This window comes from Pleurodeles waltl, chromosome 1_1 (genome assembly GCF_031143425.1).
Source record: "Pleurodeles waltl isolate 20211129_DDA chromosome 1_1, aPleWal1.hap1.20221129, whole genome shotgun sequence".
In the NCBI taxonomy this organism is placed as follows: domain Eukaryota; kingdom Metazoa; phylum Chordata; class Amphibia; order Caudata; family Salamandridae; genus Pleurodeles; species Pleurodeles waltl.
Genome location: NC_090436.1, coordinates 1,004,086,274 through 1,004,106,794, shown reverse-complemented (window position 1 = coordinate 1,004,106,794; position 20,521 = coordinate 1,004,086,274). Strand labels below are relative to the sequence as shown.

The 20,521-nt window shown below is 44.3% G+C and overlaps 1 protein-coding gene across 1 annotated transcript in view; it reads left to right on the top strand.

Annotated features, from left to right (window-relative positions):
• Positions 1–19,417, top strand: part of RBM43 (RNA binding motif protein 43) — a 58,636-nt gene extending 39,219 nt beyond the window's left edge. Inside the window, exons 3-4 of the mRNA XM_069230307.1 lie at positions 17,163–17,257; positions 17,343–19,417. Of these exons, the coding sequence (XP_069086408.1) occupies positions 17,163–17,257; positions 17,343–18,128 (881 nt within the window). The 3' untranslated portion in view covers positions 18,129–19,417. The remainder of the gene's footprint in view (positions 1–17,162; positions 17,258–17,342) is intronic.
• Positions 19,418–20,521: the final 1,104 nt, after the last annotated feature.

Below are 20,521 nucleotides of genomic sequence, written 5' to 3'. Positions count from 1 at the left end.
ACACCAGCAGTGCACTGACAACGGATTTCCAGACCTGAGTACCTGTAAGACAAGGAGACCAAGTCCAATAGTCGCGACAGTGTCGAGAAGGGGCAGGAGCCCAGGAAATGCCAGCTGAAGGTGCAAGGACGCTGCCACCGGTTGGAAGAAGCTTGGAGTTCTGCAAGAAAGAAGAGGACTAGGGACTTCTCCTTTGGAAGACTGATGTCCCACATCGCGATGAAGCTTGCAGAGGTGTTCCCACGCAGAAAGACCGCAAACAAGCCTTGCTAGCTGCAAGTGTCGCAGTAGAGGTTTTTGGGTGCTGCTGTGGCTCAGGAGGGAGCAGGATGTCGCCTTTTGGAGGAGGAGACAGAGGGGACACTCAGCAACTCAGAGAGCCCTCACAGAAGCAGGCAGCACAAGCAGAAGTACCCCAACAGGCACTTAGAAGAAAAGTGAACCGGAGTCCACCCGAAGTCACAAAAGGGAGTCCCACGACGCCGGAGGACAACTCAGAAGGTTGTGCACTGCAGGATGGAGTGCCGGGGACCCAGGCTTGGCTGTGCACTTAGGAAATCCTGGAAGAGTGCACAGGAGCCGGAGCAGCTGCAAATCACGCGGTACACAGCTTTGCAGTCTAGCGTGGGGAGGCAAGGACTTACCTCCACCAAACTTGGACTGAAGAGTCACTGGACTGTGGGAGTCACTTGGACAGAGTTGCTGTGCTCCAGGGACCACGCTCATCGGGATGAGAGGGGACCCAGAGGACCAGTGATGCAGTCTTTAGGTGCCTGCGTTAGCAGGGGGAAGATTCTGTCGACCCACAGGAGATTTATTCGGAGCTTCTGGTGCAGGGTGAAGGCAGGCTACCCCCAGAGCATGCACCACCAGGAAACAGTTGAGAAAGCCGGCAGGATTAGGGGCTACAATGTTGCTGGTAGTCGTCTTGCTACTTTGTTGCGGTTTTGCAGGCGTCCTGGCAGTCGATCCTTGGTAGAAGGTGAAGAGGGAGATGCAGAGGACCTCTGGTGAGCTCTTGCATTCGTTATCTGAACAATTCCCCAAAGCAGAGACCCTAAAAAGCCAGAAAAGGACGTTTGGCTACCAGGTTAGGAGGATTGGCTACCAAGAGAGGTAAGAACCTATCAGAAGGAGCCTCTGACGTCACCTGCTGGCACTGGCCACTCAGAGCAGTCCAGTGTACCATCATGTTTCCAAGATGGCAGAGGTCTGGGACACACTGGAGGCGCTCTGGGCACCTCCTCTGGGAGGTACTGGTCAGGGGAGTGGTCACTCCCCTTTCCTTTATCCAGTTTCGTGCCAGAGCAGGGTTGGGGGATCCCTGAACCGGTGTAGACTGGCTTATTTAGAGATGGGCACCATCTGTGCCCATCAAAGCATTTCCAGAGGCTGGGGGAGGCTACTCCTCCCCAGCCCTTCACACCTGTTTTCACTGCACTTAAGTAACTTATAAGTCACCTATATGTCTAACCTTACTTGCTGAAAGTTAGGTGCAAAGTTACTAAGTGTGAGGGCACCCTTGCACTAGCAAAGGTGTCCCCACATAGTTCAGGGCCATTTCCCCGGACTTTGTGAGTGCGGGCACGCCATTACACGCGTGCACTATGTATATAGGTCAATACCTATATGTAGCTTCACAATGGTAACTCCGAATATGGCCATGTAGCATGTCTAAGATCATGTCCCCCCATTCCAAATCTGGTTTTGGGGAGCCAATTCCATGCATCCTGGGGGCTCCACCATGGACCCCCAGTACTGCCAAACCAGCTCTCTGAGTCTTGCACTGCAGCTCCAGCTGCTGCCACCTCACAGACAGGGTTCTGCCCTCCTGGGGTCTGGGCAGCCCAGTCCAAGGAAGGCAGAACAAAGCATTTCCTCTGAGAGCAGGGTGTTACACCCTCTCCCTTTGGAAATAGGTGTTACAGGCCGGGGAGGGTGTAGCCTCCCCCAGCCTCTGGAAATGCTTTGAAGGTTACAGATGGTGCCCTCTTTGGATAAACCAGTCTACACCGGTTCAGGTACCCTTTCTCCCCTGCTCTGGTGGGAAACTAGACAAAGGAAAGAGTAGTGACCACTCCCCTGTCCATCACCACCCCAGAGGTGGTGCCCAGAGCTCCTCCAGTGTGTCCCAGACTTCAGCCATCTTGCTTTGCAAGGTGTGGGGTCACTCATCATCATCATCATCAAAATCCACTTTATTTCGGTAGCTATATACCATAAAAGCACAGTACAAAATGTTTAAAAAAATAAAACATAAAATCATTGGCTTTAAGATGAAACTTTAAAATACAATAAATTTCAAAGCAAGGCAGAGTGCATGATAGTTTAGATAAATATGCAAAAATGGTCAATAGCTTGCAACGTAAATAAATAATAAATTATCTAAAATGTTATTGGTCGTGCGTTGTGTTGCTCAACTATAAAATTACATTGCCTACTATCAATGTCTGTGGCTGAGAATTACCTTTTAGAATTCCAAGGCAGAAGTGCCAGATGGATTCAAATTTTTTTGCCAGGGAACATGCCAATAAAACAGATGGGTCCGATTTAAGTATCCTCAAAGCTGGTAAGCAATTCCTAAAGCCCATGTGTTTACATAGAGAAATAATCCGGCGGATCCTCTGTTTGGAATATGCGGGGCATTGGTAGAGGACATGAATCATAGATTCTTCATTCGCACAACCCATTGGACATGACTTTGGCTTGTCAGCTGAATTGGGTCATTTATAAGTTAAGGTACGCAGGGGAAGGGACCCTATTCTAAATCTGGTATACAAAGCGTGTGCAAATGGGGAGAGTATTGTGTCCATGTAGAGCTCGAGCTCGTAATGGCATTTCGGTTGCAAGAAGCTGCCAGACATGGTAGAGAGAGAAGCTTCTGCCAGGTGCAATGTTTGGACAATCAGTCAGTATGCATCCTTCAAGGTCTAGATAGCACTTTTTGGAATGGAGAGGGGATCTGTCCAGTAGTTCCCCAACCCAAGGGAGGAAAAGATCTGCTCTACATAGATGCACCACTTGATTTTAGCAGTGGATCACATGCTCACCAGATTACTCAGCCCAAGTCTGTAGGGGGTGTGAGAGTCTGATGTCCAGATCCGGATCCAGTACAACAATGGCCTTAGGGCGGCAATCTGGCTGATTGAAAAGAGATTTAAATCCATTCAGATTGTCAAAGATGGAGTACTAGTGGGAACCCTTAACAGCATCTTTAAAAAGGAGTTTTCCACTTTTGCTAAGTCGTCCAGATTGCAATAGCCCCATAATTCAGCTCCAATGTGTGGGGGCACTCTGGAGGGCTCTGAGTGGCCAGTGCCAGCAGGTGACGTCAGAGCCCCCTCCTGATAGGTCCATACCTGATAAGGTAGCCAATCCCCCTCTCAGGGCTATTTAGGGTCTCTCCTGTGGGTTCTCTTCAGATTATGCTTGCAAGTTTCCTTCAGGAATCCTCTGCAACAACTTCAGCATCCTCTGACCTCGGATCAACCGCAGCCTGCTCCAAGAAACGCTGTAACTGCAACAAAGTGTCTACAAGAGACACTTTGCTTCAGCAACCTCAGCTCCAAGTCAGCAACTGCAACAGTTTCCACGATGTGCACGCTCTGGGGACTCCCTGTCTTCATCCTGCACCAGAAGAACCAAAGAAATCTCCAGTGGAGTGACGGAATCACTCCCCTACTCCAATCAGGCACATTTTAAGGCGACCCTGGGACTCCTCTCACGGCGACGAGCGTGCTCCTAAGGACACAGAGGGTGGACATCATCGATATAGATTGTCCTGAGGACGCAATTTGGAGGAGGTAAGACCTTGCCTTCCCCGAGAATGACAGTACTCCTGTGTTTTGTGACTTCTTCGTCTCTTAAGTCCTCTGTGCACTCTTTGCAAAAAGCCTGGCCCAGGTCCCCAGCACTCCACCCTGCAACGGTCAACTTGCTGAGTTGTTCTCTGGCGGCGCAGGACCTTCTTTTGTTGTGCTGCATCAACCACATTTTGCACCTCCTTTGGACCCAGATCCTGCAGCTTCTGGGGGTGCTGGCTGGCATCCTGAGGGCTCTCTAAAGTGCTGAGAGCCCCCTCTTCCTCCTCACACAGCGTTGAGGCCCCCAGGTCCCTCCTGGGTCCATCCAGCGGCATTTTGATGAAAAACACACTTTTGCCGTAGCCAAGGCTTGTTGGTGCCTTCCAACACGAAATCTCATCTGCAACGACCTTCACGCCGTGGGACATATTTTGCATCATGCACGAACCCGCTGGCATCTTCCTAGGATGCATTTCTGCAGTCTTCTACTAACCAGGCACTCTTCTTTTTGCACCCTCTTCTGGGTTGGCAGGGGCTCCTGTCCTTCCTGGAACCTCTTTCGACTTCTGGACTTGGTCCCCTTCCTTTGCAGGTCTTCAGGGCCAATAATCCAGCAATTGTTCTTTGCAGACTTGGTTGACTGCTGCAAAATCCCCAAATCGAGGGATAGTGTGTCCTAAGGAAACTTGCAGTACTTTACTCCTGATTTTCTGGGCTCTGGGTTGGGGTAATTTACTTACCTTTACTGTATTCTTACTCTCCCAGCGATTCTGCACATTCTACACTTGTCTAGGGGGGAATTTGTGATTCACATTCCACTTTTTTAGTATATGGTTTGTGTTGCCCCTAGACCTATTTTCTCCCATTGCATTCTATAGGATTTCCTACTGTTTGCATTGTTCTATGACTATTTACTTGTCTAATTTTGGTGTGTAGTGTATATACGGTATATAATACCTCCAGAAGGAGTATTGTCTCTAAGATATTTTTGGTACTGTGTCACCCAAATAAATACCTTTATTTTTGCTAACACTGAGTACTATCTTTACTTGTGTATAAGTACTGTGTAGCTATAAGTGGTATTGCATGAGCTTTGCATGTCTCCTAGTTCAGCCTAAGCTGCTCTGCTATAGCTACCTAGATCAGCCTAAGCTGCTAGAACACTACTACATTCACTAACAAGGGATAACTGGACCTGGTATAAGGTGTAAGTACCCAAGGTATCTACTACAAATCAGGACAGCCTCCTACAGGTACTGACTCCTTTTCATTTAGGGCAGTACATCACCTTTCCAACCTTTTACCCTCCTCCCCATCTCTCTAAGGAGGAGGAAAGGCTGCATTGTCTAGAACGTTTAGCTTCTACATGGACAGGACGAGCAAATTTCGAATAGACGATCAGCTGTGTAGGCAAGATGAAGGGCAAGGCCATCCACAAAAAAACATTGTCAAGTTGGGTCATCCTTTGCATCAAAATATGTTATACTTTAGCAAAGAAAGAACTTCCTGAGGTTATAAGAGCTTATTCAACCAGAGCTAAGGCTGCTACATCGGCCTTGGCTAAAGGTGTTCCTGTTGCTGATATTTGCAAGGCGACAACTTGGGCTTCCCTCCACACTTTGCAAAGCATTACAGCTTGGACTCAGAAGCACGGAGGGACGGTGATTTTGCCCATTCTGTTTTGCGGTAATTCTTGGTATAAGCTGACAGGCAACCACCTCCGAGTTCAGGACTTCTTTGGGACTTTATTCAAAAGATGAGGATCCACAGGTAGATGTATCCATTAGAAGAACAAGTTACTTACCTTCAGTAATGCTTTTTCTGGCAGATCCAGTAACTGCCTTTGGATTCCTCACTGACCCACCTGCCTCCCTGTTGCCTGTCTGGATATACCAAGAAGGAAAATGTTTGTATATATTGAAACTTTTATATACAGAATGTATGTGTATATATAAATGTATAAAAATCCTTGCGTTGAGACAGCACAAATTGTGCTTCCAATGTTGGTGTTCACCCGTTCACCTCGAAGGCACAAAAAAATGGCTCTGATGATGTCAGATGGAGCCGCATGTAGAGCGGTTCCACTGTGATGTCCTCGTCGACATGGAGAACTATGGAAAAGTTTTCGTTGAGTGCTGTGCACTGGGATATTCAAAAGGTGAGGAATCCACATGAAGATACTGTATCCACCACAAAAAGTGTTACCACAGGTAACTTGTTCGTTTAGACAGAAGTCTTCAAAACGCTAAATACATACTTACTCTTAACATAATAGCCACCCTAACCATTGCTGAAACACCTACTACTCACAGGGCTGGCCAACCTACTGTGCCCAACCAAGTAAGTTCCTCAAGTCTCTCCTTTTATTACTTCTGCCAGCCAATACCTCATGTGCAACTTAAACCCAAAGTTTGTCCTCACTGTATTTCTAGGTCAAGCTTGCTTTAAAAAATTTTGCAAGGGCACATACCACAACCAAAAATTCCATGTTTGTCAAAAGTGCTAGTGCTTCAGTCTGATGAGAAATATTACATTTTATAAAAAGCAGTTCTAAAATCACTCAACCTATCCTATAAAGGTACAAGCAATCTAATAAAAGATGACCATTAACATTTTGGAGTCCACGTGTACAATTATTCTCAGCATTCAGAAGAACATTAAGCTTCCCTGCCGTTAGACAGCGCACATTCAGAGATACCCGAAATTTTAAGAGAACTAGGCGTAACTGGGCATTGGACAAAGCAGCTACATACAGGAAAGCAATCTCTTTGTCACAGGAATCCACCACGTAATTAGCTGAGGGCTTTACCTCTAACATACCCTAAATATATAACCTTGACTCTTTTACATGCCTTTTTCAATCTGCTTTTCTTTGGGAGATCCCTGTCAGCTTAAAATGTTCCATTTGCCTTTTTCCATTAATCTGTTTCTTGCCAGCACTGCCCAAGTTAGCTCACTCTTTACAATTTCCTTTGTACAAAGGAGCAATACCTTTTGGGCCTCCGTGGTCCACAGTTTGCCTCAGAACCTCAGAGTTGATTTATAGGCCAGGAAACTCCAAGCCTGCAAATCCCCTTTCCAATCTTATCGCTGGGCCCCTCTCACTTTTATGAAGGCCAAGCAATTTTTTCAAACGTTTGCACGCACTTTTTCCCCAGATTGCCTCCAAGCATAAGGACAATAGCTCAGCTCCACAGAGGCATTGTGAAGGAACAATGGTGTTATAGACAGTTAAAAGCAGAGTCTATGAGGGGCCACCGAAATGTTTCTTAAAGTGCCCTAGTCCTCCTATGGTCGAAGCTGCACTTATCTCCACAGTTTCTTTGTGTAGGACCAATTTAGTTTTTTGGTAAATATCATTTCTAGATATTTGTAAGAGGTGACCACCTCCACCTTCCTAACCCCTAGTAGCCACTTAAATGGTTTATTATGTTTACAAAAAGGAATTACTTTTTTCCCAGGTTAACTTAAAGCTTATTTGTCTTCAGTAGCTGTTAAATCTATCCAATTTCCTCTGAAGGCCAACATGGTTCAAATCTAAAATGACCATCATCAGCATACAGAAGGCATGGAATATGACTACTCCCATTTTCTGCGAGAAGGAGTTGGTGGAAGCTAGGGTTCTAAGGAGGTCTGTGAGGAACAAAGAGAACAGTGTAGAGGCCAGCACACAACCCTGCCTTAGTCCATTTTCTAAAGGAATTATTTTCAAAACGGCACCATGAGGTCATGCTTCATTTGGGCCCAGTTTGTTTCGTGGATTCCCTGAAGTATTGCTAATAAGCAGGAAGGGATTGATAGTTTTCTTAGTTTCTTCCACAGGATACTACAGTCCAGTAAATCAAAAACAGAGCTAAAATCAATGAAACAGCAAAATGAGTTCCCTGTCCTTTCCATCGCTTTTTGTTCTAACACCCACAGTCTAAAACAGTGATCGAGGGTTGAATGTCTTTGCTTGAAACCTACTTGTTCCATAGGGACAATATAATTGACATCACCTTAGAGTACTGTTTTGCCCCGAAGTCGAGTTGGCTTATCAAGCGATAATTGACCAGGATTCCTGTCTCCCTCTTTATACATAAGTTTAATGATTGCACCTTTCCAGCTAGATGGGAATATGCCTGCCCTTGTTATAAATATAAAGACTTTTGAGAAAAAGGACGCCCACCAGATAGGAATGGACTTAATTACGATTGCCGGAAGATTGCCTTCCTTTATTAAATTTAGTGAGGCTATCAGCTTTCCTTAGATTTGTTCTGAGAAGGACTCCAAGATCTTCTCCCCTAGTTTAGGCCAGGTTCCTCTCACGGTTACCTCTATGGCTTTATAAATTTGACTTATTTAAGAGGCCCAAAAATGTTCTGGAACCATGCACCTCACTTTGTGTGTGGGTAGGTGGTAGGGGGTCTGACCTTGTGCACTCTCTCTACTAGCTTCCAGAATATTTTAATGTACTTATTCTGGAGAGTGCAAATCATAAGATCTAAATTTGACTGATAATAAGACTGCTTTTTAGCACTAATTAGTGTAACCTACTCCTTTCTTATACAGTTTCAGCCCCCTTTCCCAGTTTCTGCACCTAAGGTGCCCTTCACCCTTTCTGCTTTCCTCAGTCCCCTCCTGGCTGTCAGGCACTCATTATTAAACCAGGTCTGATTTAACCCACTGATTATTTTTCTTTTTTGGCCCCATAATTACACCGTCTAACCAGAGGAGTCAGTTGTTTACCCCTGCAATGGTGGCAGAGTGCCAGTCCAATGTCTTTGGGCCCAATTCCCCAATGAGCCCCATATCGTTGGTGATTTGAAATCACCATAGGATGGACATATATCTTTCATCTATTCTTGTTGTCAATCATTTAGCGTAGGATACTTCCATCACGATCACCTGCTCTCTTGGGCAGCCAGAAGAGTGTTTAAGGCCCAGTGGTCACTGCCCTTTATTCTTTGGACTGCAAAGTTTGTATAGTTATTACAAAAACATGCATGGATAAATATATAATCAATCGGATAGCTCTGAATACCATACAAAACTTTTATTAATTGCAGTTGATGCATGGTTTGGGTGCATTCTGGGAAGATTGCTTTTGGAATTCTATAACTCTCTAGTATATCGCTGCCACTGACCTCAGCCTAAGCTGGAGTTAACCAATGATTCAAATCCCATAGTAAGAAGATTAGAGGAGCTGCCGGAAGCTCTGTCAAATCCATCAGGTTCCTTAAGAAAACCTCCCATTTTCCCTTCCTGTTTTCACATTGGTTTGCATAGACATTGATAATTAATAAACTGTTATTATTATGGCACCCATCATACAAGACCAGCAGGCTAGCCATGAGCCATTCTCTACTTGTCGGCATAACTCTTGACGCTTTTCTACATTTGGTGGCTTCCAAGGTCAGCAGCCCACTTTTTAGGAACCCAGGACCCTCTTTTGTTCTCCTTTTTACAAATTGCATAAACCCACTCAGGTGTATTTGTTCACCTGCCAACCAAGTCTCCAGAAAACAAATTACTTCATTGTCTTCCCAAATCTTTGTAAGATCTATTGTTCTACTAAGGTTGTACAACCCATGTATATTCCGCGAAAGGACTCCCAAGTTGGGGGGCGAGGCAACTACCCATTATACCTATTATTCCCCCCCCCACCAAGGAGGAGACACTGTCCCTATCCACGCTTAGGCACACAAGTCTATTGTGCAGGGGGATTGAATCAATCTCTCTTACTGACTGGGCAGGTATAGTTACCTCTAGATTACCACAATTATAGCCCACCACGTGGGACAATGGGTGCTTTGTACCCACTCATTACCATCGTTTGTTGTTGCAGTTTGAGGCCAGAGTGACTAGGCAAAATGGGCAACTTGAATCTTGGTGTCTCTACTTCAGCTACAGGCACAATTCATACGCCTAATTTGATGAGCTCATCTCCGGCCTTCGGTACTAGGCCAACAAAGTCTGGGGAGCTAAAACTAACCTTTGTTATTTCTCTACCTGCCAGAGATTCTCTAAAGGAAAACTTTCTCTATGTCCCCCGAAGTTACAACATCAAGAGTCTTACAGGGTGCAAAAACCTTTACAAAGCTTCACCTGTTCAGTGACCTCCACTTACCTACTCTTTTCCCATTAATGTTTCACTTCTAGGTACAAGTATGTTTTTCTGAGAGCCCTAGAGAGCCCCTGAATCTGCTTTGGAGCCCATACGGGATCGGGTTGTCTACTTGTTCTGGTATCTTGACACTGCCTTACGTTTTTGCTTGTGCTTGCCTGTGGGGTGGCATTTCTCCCCGGACCGTGGATCCCTTTCCCAGATCCTATGCTTCCCTTATTTCCATTGTTGCTGGGTGGGTTACGGATGCTTTTACTTTTGATCCTGTGGATAACTGGGGCAGCCTTTACCAGCCTTTATGACTCTTGCCTCACCCCCTTCTCCCCTTGAAATACTCTCCTATTGTCCTTTTGGTTCTTTCCCGGTTGACCCAGTTTATGATGCCTCCTTGTGGCCTTGCATTTTTGAGGGTGTTACTGAAGACTTTACCTGGCCTGAAACCTTTCCTCCCAATACGACATTACGAGCAACAGTTTCTGGCCCACCCATGATGCCACCTTCTTACCATCATTGGTTTTCTTGAAACAGACACTGATCCCTGAACCCCCTCTTACACAGGAGCTATCTTGTCTTGTCCTGGGGTTTTGGCGGCTACTGGCCTTAAAAGTGTGGGCATACACACACAAATTGATTGTAGTCACCAAAAATATCCTTGAGTATACCGGCCTCCACTCTCAAGGCCTCATTTCCAGCAAGGGAGGATTCAAGCATCCCATGCACGTTTTGCTGCATTAATAAAAGGACATCCAGCATCAGAGAGGGACCAGTCAGTAAAGACTCCATATATGCTATAGAATTTGCCAGGATCCCTGGGGCCCCTCCATGAAGAAATACGCCAGCCAGCACAGATATAGCTGCGGCAGTTCCCCTTGATAGTTCTTTTTCGGGTATTTTCCTACTCCCATTATTCTCCTCAACATCCTGCTGTCCTTGACTCCTCTTCTGAGCTTACAAAGCTTTGTTCTACTAGACGGAACAGACAATGAGAAGAGGAGAATCAGGGGTGCAGCATCACTGAGTTTTCTGGTAAATCCAGAGACTTCTTTCCCAGGGGGTCTAGTAACTTCCAAGGCCCACCTGATGGTTATGCTGCCCGCTCCTCCGTTATGGAGGTATGAGTTGCTGTGGACCTGAAATGTTTCCCCACAAATACCTTAATCAATACTGCCAGGGATTTTGCTGAGGAGTGCACACTTCCACTTGCGGGGGATAGTCTTGAGTAACATGGCTTGCCCCACCCTGACATAGAGGTGAGGTGGATTCAGGGGCAAGAATGTCTCTGGATTCAGACGTCACACCACCACCTTTTTTGCTTTTTCAACTGAGCAGGGGTTTGGAGCCTTTGTTCTTTTGAGGAGGCATCCCTGGATAGTCTTTTCCAATGTTGCCAATTATTTCATTGAAAAAAACAATTCACTTACGTCCAACTCCTCCTCCTGCACATAAAGTCTGTGGTCATGCCTGGTGCCGCCGCCACCACCCTTTTAGCCAGTTCACTCTGGACCAACTATTGGCCACTAGTCCAAAAGTGCGCCAAAGTATGCCCCTTATCAGTACTCCACCTTTTTGACCTAAACAAACTGGAAGTCCCTGCGGGCAGATAGGTTTTCAAACAACCAGCCCTTACCAGGCTTACTGGGCTTATACTGTAGTGGGCTGGGCCTCAGGCACTTGAAGGTGCTGTGGGATGCAATTCTGGGCCGTGATTCCGGGCTACAGTTTGGGCCCTCATGCCAATATCTACTTCTGCTTGGCACTCACAGCACAGAAGACAAAAAAGGCTCCTGTGGTGCCAAGAACCAGGGATCAGTGCTGTGACACGTCAGGTGTCAGCCAGCCGCCAGTCAAGAAACTAAATCAATGTGGAGCGCGAACACGGAGCAACATCCAGAGACGAGCAGAGAAGCCCAAAGCCCTGAGCTGGACCCTGAGAGCTTTGGAGTGGAGCGGGAGGAAGATGCAGCCAGCGGGGGGGGGGCAGCACAAACACACAGCACAGGTGCTTCATTGCGAAGCGGTGTATTAGGAGGAGTGGGGGACTGCACTCGAGAATTTTCAGTCGGGTTAACCAAGTTAGGGCTGGACTCAGTCTTCGTCCTGTAAAAAGTATTTAAAAAAATATAAGAGGACAGGGTAGGGATACCCTGCCCCCCCAGACCTGGTTGGGCCCACCCTGGCGCCAATAACATGTATCATTTTTATGGTACCAGGGGCCACGGACGATCTGCACTTCTGTTAAAAAAAAAAATACAAAAAAGAGGGGCAGGCTCTCACCCTTTTCAAACATAAACCCCTTGAGGTGCGTTAGGACCTGGGAGAAAAGGCACAACTATTGCGTCCCTCTTCCTTGAGCCATTCTTAGGTTCCTTGGACCCCTCCCCTGGGGCCAGTGTAGTTATTTATGGGGGGTGTAGTCTTACTCCCTGAGCCGTAGGACGACTCTGAGGCTACAACGGCAAATGCTGTTGGAGCCCCACTTGCTCCTGGGACACCAACAGCAAGAACAGGCCTTGGGCTGCAAGGGGAACCCAAATGGGCTGCTGTGCCTGACTGCACAACTCCTGTTTGCCCTTGCTGGTTGGTAAAGCTTTTCTCTGCTGGCAGGGATTTGAAGTTCTCTGTGACTGTACTGTTCTTGCTGGCAGGGAGCTGCAGTGTCCTGAGAGATGGTGTAACCAAGGACACTGCTGCCATTGGTGGGCAACAGGGTGTAAACCTATAAAGCCTCAGTGAGAGAGGGACCATTCAATAGAAATACATACAGAAACACCCCCACCACTGTCTTTTGATAAATTATTTTACACAAAGACACAAACCAGTACATCAATCCTGAGTGTCAATGAATACTTCATGTTCCATGTATTTCCATCTTTTCAAAACTCCTTCAATATTACCAACAGACATTATTCCTTATTCTTCTGGACAAAGAATCAAAAGTGTTACCTTTGCCATCTGAACAAAAATCCAAATGTGTTATATACAATAAAACGTATCCCCAGACAAACTTTTTACATCCATATCTTATATGACAAAACTGGTGAATAAGTCCACTAAAAATTAAAAGTCTCATCAATTACTTAATGAGTATTAGGCTATCCATGCCCCAGTCCTTGGATTAGTAACTTTTTCTCATGCCCATCAATACAAGGGAATTACAGTTCCAAAAGCATATAAGAGCCCTGTTGCAGATGCCAAATGGTTTCTTTTTTCTTCATTTGAAATGCATCTAATGTTGAACAGGTAAATCATTAGGTACTCCCCTTGAATTAGAAATAGACGAAGCTTTTCGACCTCTGTGTATACTGGGCAGTTGCATTCAAAACTAGATCACCATCCGAGCTTCTCTTTTATTGTCAATGATGCAATTCTAATATAAAATAAATACTCAAATAAGGGGGACAAAACAGCATTATCTCTTTAAAAGTCTTTAAATCAAGCTACCTTTTAGCGGGAATAATTTATTTGTGGAGTTTGTGAAATGTCACAGCTGATTGTCCACTTTTAGTGGAGTATTAAGATGGTGAAGCCAATCCCCCACATGAATAGCATGCATGTTAGAGCCTTAGCATGAATGTCCATTTTTACCAGTGGAAAAAACTATCTTGAAAGTTGCTTATTAAAACTTATTGTATCTCAGACTCTCTATTACTTTTATGGACAAAGCACCATGTGAATATTTCAAGCAGGTCTCAGTATCCAGAGCACCGCCATAAGGTGTACCCAGAGTTTGCGTTAAGTATAACATTGCTCACCTTTTTATTTATTTTCTTGTGCCTGTCAGGCGCGCCAGCGTACTGAAAGTAAATTCATGTGGTTGAGAACATGGTGGATTGTTTATTATCATTGTAGAAATGCCACTTTTAGAAAGTGGGCATTTCTCTGTGCTTATGTCTCTAGTGTTTTTGCAACCGGACTCCAATCCACATTTGGGGCAGAGTGACAGCTCCACTTGGTGCATACTTTCCAGACAGCGATCACAGAGGAGGGGCAGGTTGTGACAGAAGAGGCATCTGCATACTGATAGTCTTCCCGGTGTGGGAAGAGGGAGGGTTGTTCACATCTTACATATGAATAGGACTCATTACCCCCTACTGATGTCTGTGGACACGGCTGGGTTGAAAGAGTGTTGTGCTTGACTTGAAAGGACTCTTTCAAAGTTCCCCCCTGAACAAAGGCATTTTTGAATATAAGAAGAGGGTTCTTGCTCCTTATGGGGATAGCATGTTTGGGGACGGGGACTGAACCTCTGCCAGAGGGACTGCACCAGAGGACTATTGTGCTGCCAGGAGGAAGCACCACTTAGACTGCTTGCCCTGTTGGACTAGTCTGCTGCCTACTGAATGTTAGGTGGCAGGAGGACTGCTACTTCGCCAAGTGACATTGTGTGCTGGCCTACCTGCCTATTGCCCCCTTAGTGCCCCACCAGTATTCTCCAGGGATGGGTGAGCTGCTCCCCCCACCCCTGTCCGCTTGAAAGCTGGGGGCCTAGGAGCATCCAGAAGAGAGTCCCCCTTTTGTTGCCTCTGTCTCAAAACAAGCTTGTAGTGAGCACTCCATCTTTCCCTTCTTCAGTGTGTGCTGGTGTGCTTGATATCACCACTGGGACTGGTGGCCGGTAGCGTGTTGGGAAGTGCTGTCTCTTCCACTATATTTGCACCCATTACGAGGGTAGCACAAGGTCGTGGCCGTGCAGTGGACTTGCGGGCTGCCACCTTGCTGAGCAATCCGCGTGGGGAGATTGGGAGAAGTCTCCTTGACTACAAGGAAGGTGAGGGCTTTCTTTCTATTCTTCCATCCCCCGCCCCCACAGGAGAATTACAGGGGTAGCGCGGGATCCTTGTTTTCGGTCCAGATCCGCTGGATAGGACAGAAACCTCACCAGAGCCCCTTTCCCGCTAGGGGGGCAATTTTTGTGGCCCTAATGCAACCGGGGCACAGGAGCTCCTGGTCCCGACTTAGTGGACCAAAGGAGCGCAAGAGCGCGATCGCCTCCGATAATCAGCTGTGTTGGTGATTTCCAGGTATGGCATGCCTGTGTTCCATTTTGCCCTCAGTGTGGTTACTGTATTACTTGTTTCAAATGCGACCTAAGGTAAACGTTGCACTGCCATGATTGGGGTAATGGGCATAATCTCAGGATCGGTCTGGTATATAGTGAAATAGTATGTAATGTTTTATGATGTGCATTATAGGAATGTGTCTCCTTACTTGGCATTCATAATGATGATCTGACAACTGCTTTCTTAGCAGAGTATTACTGATTTCTGTTGTTTTTGGTCTAATAATTTTTTATCCAATACAGTTTATTTTTATATAACTCGTTGTGGAGTTTTCTTTTTGGTGTATTTATTGTGTCACTAGTGTTAATGGGTCGTTTAAACACTTTACACATTGTCCCTGGGATAAGCCTGACTGCTCGTGCCGAGCTACGAAGGATTTGATCAAGGGTTAGCTTAGACTGACTAGAGTGGTGGTCCCCTGCCTGTTTGAGGTGCCAACCCTAGCCAACCAGAAACCCAATTTCTAACGTAATAAAACTCAGAGCAGGGTTGTGTGCTCAGGAGGGTACACCATGTATACCTTCAGTTTCAGGAGAGCAATTACTGTTGTTTCACAGAGCTGAGCCATTTCATCTTTTCATATCTCAGTCTGCCTGTCTGGTAAGGGTTACCAAATTAAAAACCAAAAAAAACTAGAATAGACGGTCACTCCCTAACTGGTTATGGCTACAGCCTGGAATTCTCAGCCATCATTCTTACCAGTTCAAAACTATCTGTTATTAGACACCATCTGAAGACCTTCATCTTCCCTAATAGATCATAACATCTGGGAGATCACCTGTGCTGCATTTATTTATAGCGGTCTCTTCCTGGTTGACTGATTGACTAACTAATTGCTTAACACATTTATAGAACGCAATCAGTCAAAGTCACTCCCTGCAAGCACTGCAGAACCGTACGTGGCATGAGTATGCCCTTTGTCGTAATTATGAACAACATCAAAGGTGCAGGAAATACAGTGGAAGACACACTTAGGGGTGTGGGATCTAAGAGTGTGAGAACCGACCATCTTGATAACTGAGAACTGGTGTAATATTTCACTCATATTACTTCGATTTTGAGAGAGCGCTTGCATGACCCATTGGAATTCTAGAGAACGTAGTATAGGAGTGCAGTTGCCCCCACAAAAGTGGTGCACAACATTCTCACTATGAAATGTTTCAGGGTTATGATAATGCCATTTCTAATATAATGCTTCTTAAGTCTTATGTATAGTATTGCATGTGTGTACAGTAAAGTATTTAAATACACACACTGATTGGACATTCCATTATTAATTTCTATTGGTGGCTTGATGAGTCCAGAAATTCTAACACCACACCACCTCTCTGAGCAAGCTTTGGATCGCTGAACTCCTCTACCCTGAGAGTCAAGTACTAAAGAAGGCACTTGGTGATCTGATTTGCAGCCAAATTTGGTGAAAAAACCCTGGACACAGATAACTCTGGTTGATACAGTTTGGCCTGATTCAGTATGCAGTGAATGCTAACATTGTTGCAGTGATTTACCTGTAGTCTCATTTTCGGTGCATAAACAGTCTTTATGGTACAATGGAATATTTTGTTTTTGATTTTTCTGTTCCACCGTGTATGCTAGGGACCTTTCTACCTTATGGTCGTAGTCCTTGTTGGATAGTTTGTCTTCACTTAGAGAATATCAAGTTTAAATGGCCTGTATCAGTTTTGTCAGGGCGTTTAGATGATTGTTTTCCCCGTGTTTCAATTACAACTCTCTTGCTGCTCTGCAGTCCCCCACTTTCATCTACGTTCAACCATTGTCTGATTGACTATGGTCCAGTGCTCCTCCAGAGTTATTTCTTTACTTCTGAAACTTTACTCTTCAGCTACGACTCTTATTTAGCAGTGAGCATGTCATTCTGTTGTCTGACATTATAGAAAGTTCCTGATTTTCAACAGAGTGACTTGAAGGTGCCACTTCTGTGATACTGATGCTAATGTTCTGGTTTATTGGGTGTCCTCAGTTTGATATTCCTGCCGCAAGATTTATGGAGTCACTAAGATTGCAGTCTGCTTTATGCCGGCTCAAAATGTATAAACATCACTGTGCTATTTTTCTTGTGATTCAAGAACACGATCTTCACCTCTAGAATGAATGAATCTGCATGTTTTACCTGTAAGAAATGCACGTCTTCTCTGGATTGAAGATCTCATTGACCTTACTGTGTTATTTCAGTGGCTGAAAAAGTTCTCCAGAAAGATGGGCATATTCTAACTGATAGGCGTCTTCCTAACTCCATCCCTCTGAAAGTGGTCCGCTTTGGTGAACATGTGAGTGTTTTCACTGCGTTATGCTCCTGACTGTTTCATTAGCATTTTTGTAGTTCACTGACCTTTTGCTTTTTTGCATTTTCAGGTCTTTACATTTGCCTCTGCTATCCTTGATTTGTCCCTTTTTTGTGAACAATGCCTTCTAAAGGATCTTGTGGAAGAACTGAAGGATAATGTTCCTGACCTAATCTTCAGTTCATTGACATTAGATGGAAAAGTCACTGTAGAAGGATCCTTCCCATCTATTAGGCGACTTAGAGAATTTCTTGTGCACAAAAACTCTGTGGCAGAAAAAGGCAGGGCTCATCTGCTTTCAAGAGTCTGGGAAAGCTCAGAAGAGATCCCGACGGCTAGCACAACACAAGAATTGAGACTTCATTTGGATTCTTCTGTACCATTCAGAAAAGACAATAATATTGAGAGCCCAACACTCTTTCTTGATACAGATACATGCCTCTTCATGATGGATATTTGTAGGAAAGACTTTGAAAAATGTTTAAACCGATATAATGTTGCATATGACATGACAAAAGATACTGATATTACCATGCTGCGTTTAAGACCTGTTCGTGCAGGAATTGATCCTAAGCAAGCTGAATGTGCGAAAATGGACATACAGATTTTATATGAAAGTCTTCAACCTGTACTGCGTAAAGAGAGAATTTGTCTTGATGACAAACGAAAGGAGAGCCACATCATTGACAAATGCAATAGGTTAAAACATCAGTTTCCTAAAGTTCTTGTTATTTCATGTGGTATATATATTGACTTAATAGGGCATGCCTCTGATATTTCTTTTTTTATGCAAGCCTTGAATGAAAGGAGTCCATACAAAGGTCAGGACATGCCACTGCACAGGACCAGTAGATGAATATCATTAGAGCACCGATATTAAATTGGAGTTGGAATTCTGAAAGCTTTTTGAGCGGTTGATAAAATATGTATACCGTTATGTGTATTAAGATATGAACAGAGGTTAACTAAAGGGAATCTCTCGAAGCAGCAGTGCCCTAAATATACATGAATATCAAAGAAATCATGTTGCTTTTCAGAAATAGATTATAAAATTGCCCCATTAAGAGGCGGGGCGCCATCCACCCTACTGTGGGGCAGTACAAAACATTGGATTAATAACATGCATATACATGTGTTTCTCCTCCAATGATCAGGACAAAATGAACGATATTCATAACAAACGTGAATTGGTGCAGTCATTATACAATTGCATCATCATCAATGATACGGTACAAGGAAATCAGTCTTACTCCTCCTTTCATTCGATCTCTACCCTAGAGTTTCCCGTTGGTATGGTACATCCAATTCGATTGTAGCTGATATTCACTATTGCAGCCCTTCTTACCCTACCATTCTCAGTTTCTGGGGGTGATTATCAGACATAATGTTAATCACTGGCCATTGACATCCAAATTTCTCTTTCATAGATATCATTAATATCAAGCATTACCACAAACATTGACTCGCAGAACTTTACGAGGATGCCTATGGGCCCAACAACATTGAAAGGGATTAGAATGTGTACTGCATGCAAACCTTTGTTGAGAGATTCCCGCTGGCAGAAATGCATACCTCGAACTCCAAACCACTCCTAACAGCTCTAACAGGATTCAGTGGTTATTTCTTCAGGATCCACAAACTAGGCACATATTCCTGTTCAATGAAGTCCTCTTCTAAACACCTCACCAGGACCTGTATCACCTACGGTCATTTAGGTGTCCACTCACTTTAGTTCAGCAGTGACTTCATATTAATATAAAATAAGCAACAGAGCTAGACATAGCAAGCCCAAGGATAGGCCTCGACTCCATGCATTCTTGAGTGTTACTTTTCTGTTCTAAGTAGGGGCACCACAGAGCTTTTTCATTCAGTTACTGTAAGGAATGCCAGTCCAAATTTGTGAAGGTTCTTATATGTGATATTGGGTCAATATGCTGTCACTTTCAAGCAATGGGTATTTTGCTTCTCGTTTTTAATTATATTTATTTATATTATTTTAAATGGTTTCACGATTGCTGTGTCAGCTGCCTGTTTGAAGAAAAAATGTAGGTACTTGAATAAAGTGTAAGGAAATACAGTGATGCACAAAGTTGAATTTATTTTTGTACTTTTTGAAAGAATAAAAAATATGTGTATTTTGAAGAATATCATTGTAAAATACATTTTCTACAGAAATGGTAAAGATGAAGGCAAGGTGCATCCAGAACCACACTCTTTCACAAAGCTCCTAGTGAACACCCTACTAGCTGGCCTTGTTAATGCGATGTTATTGATAAAGATGCTTGGTGAGTCTCTACAACCACTAGGCTGTTTTGATGCAAGCTGAACACAAATTGGTCTTCATGTGATGTTCTGTGGTGTACAAATATCTATAAATTCGTTTTTGCTTTGCAGACTAATTTGTGGGGGTGAGAGGTGGGCAAAATGGTTGGAAAACAAAAATCACTATTTGAAGGTATTGCGTACAAATTTGATCACACAATTATTTTCATAAACGAAATTTAAAATCATAACTTATTTCATATAGTACTTAGTCCTGCTCTTTTGTGTTTTTAAGTGCTATTTATATAGGTGTTACTGTGACACGTTTTAATGGTATGGATGGACCGCTTAGTACAATGACTTGCTATACTTCCTAACTGCAAAAAAGATAGAGCTGAGGCAGTGTGTCCTACCGGCTTGCAATTACTACTTTTAGGAACTCATGGCACATTTGGGTGGAAGGCTGGTTGGTTTAGCAGGGATTCCAACTCGTAACAGTAGATCACCACTTGTATCAGCAGTGAGTATTACATCCACTGACCAATCCTGCTAGCTTATAAAGGTTTCCTTTACCTTATTTATCCATCCTTTCTTAATTCATCCTTAGAAATATTGCGAACTAAGTACATTTTCGTGAATCTAAGTTTAAGAACATATTGAATACTTTTAAGACCCAATCTTGATTAAACTAGTGCCACCAGCTGTCCCTTTTCACTAAGAGCCTAAATTAGAGTTCGGCAGACAGGTTACTTTGTCACAAACATGACAGATATCCCGTCCTCCATTTTAGAAGTGCTGTAGGATATAATGCACTCGTATTACAGCGGGTGGCATATTCCTCATGTTTGTGACAAAGTATCCTGTCAGACCTACTCTAAATTGGGCCCTAAGATTTTGGGAATAATATAAATCTACACATTGTAACCTTCCTTGTTGAATTTACTCAACACTTCCGGCATTTAGAGAAGGCACAGAAATTTCCATCAG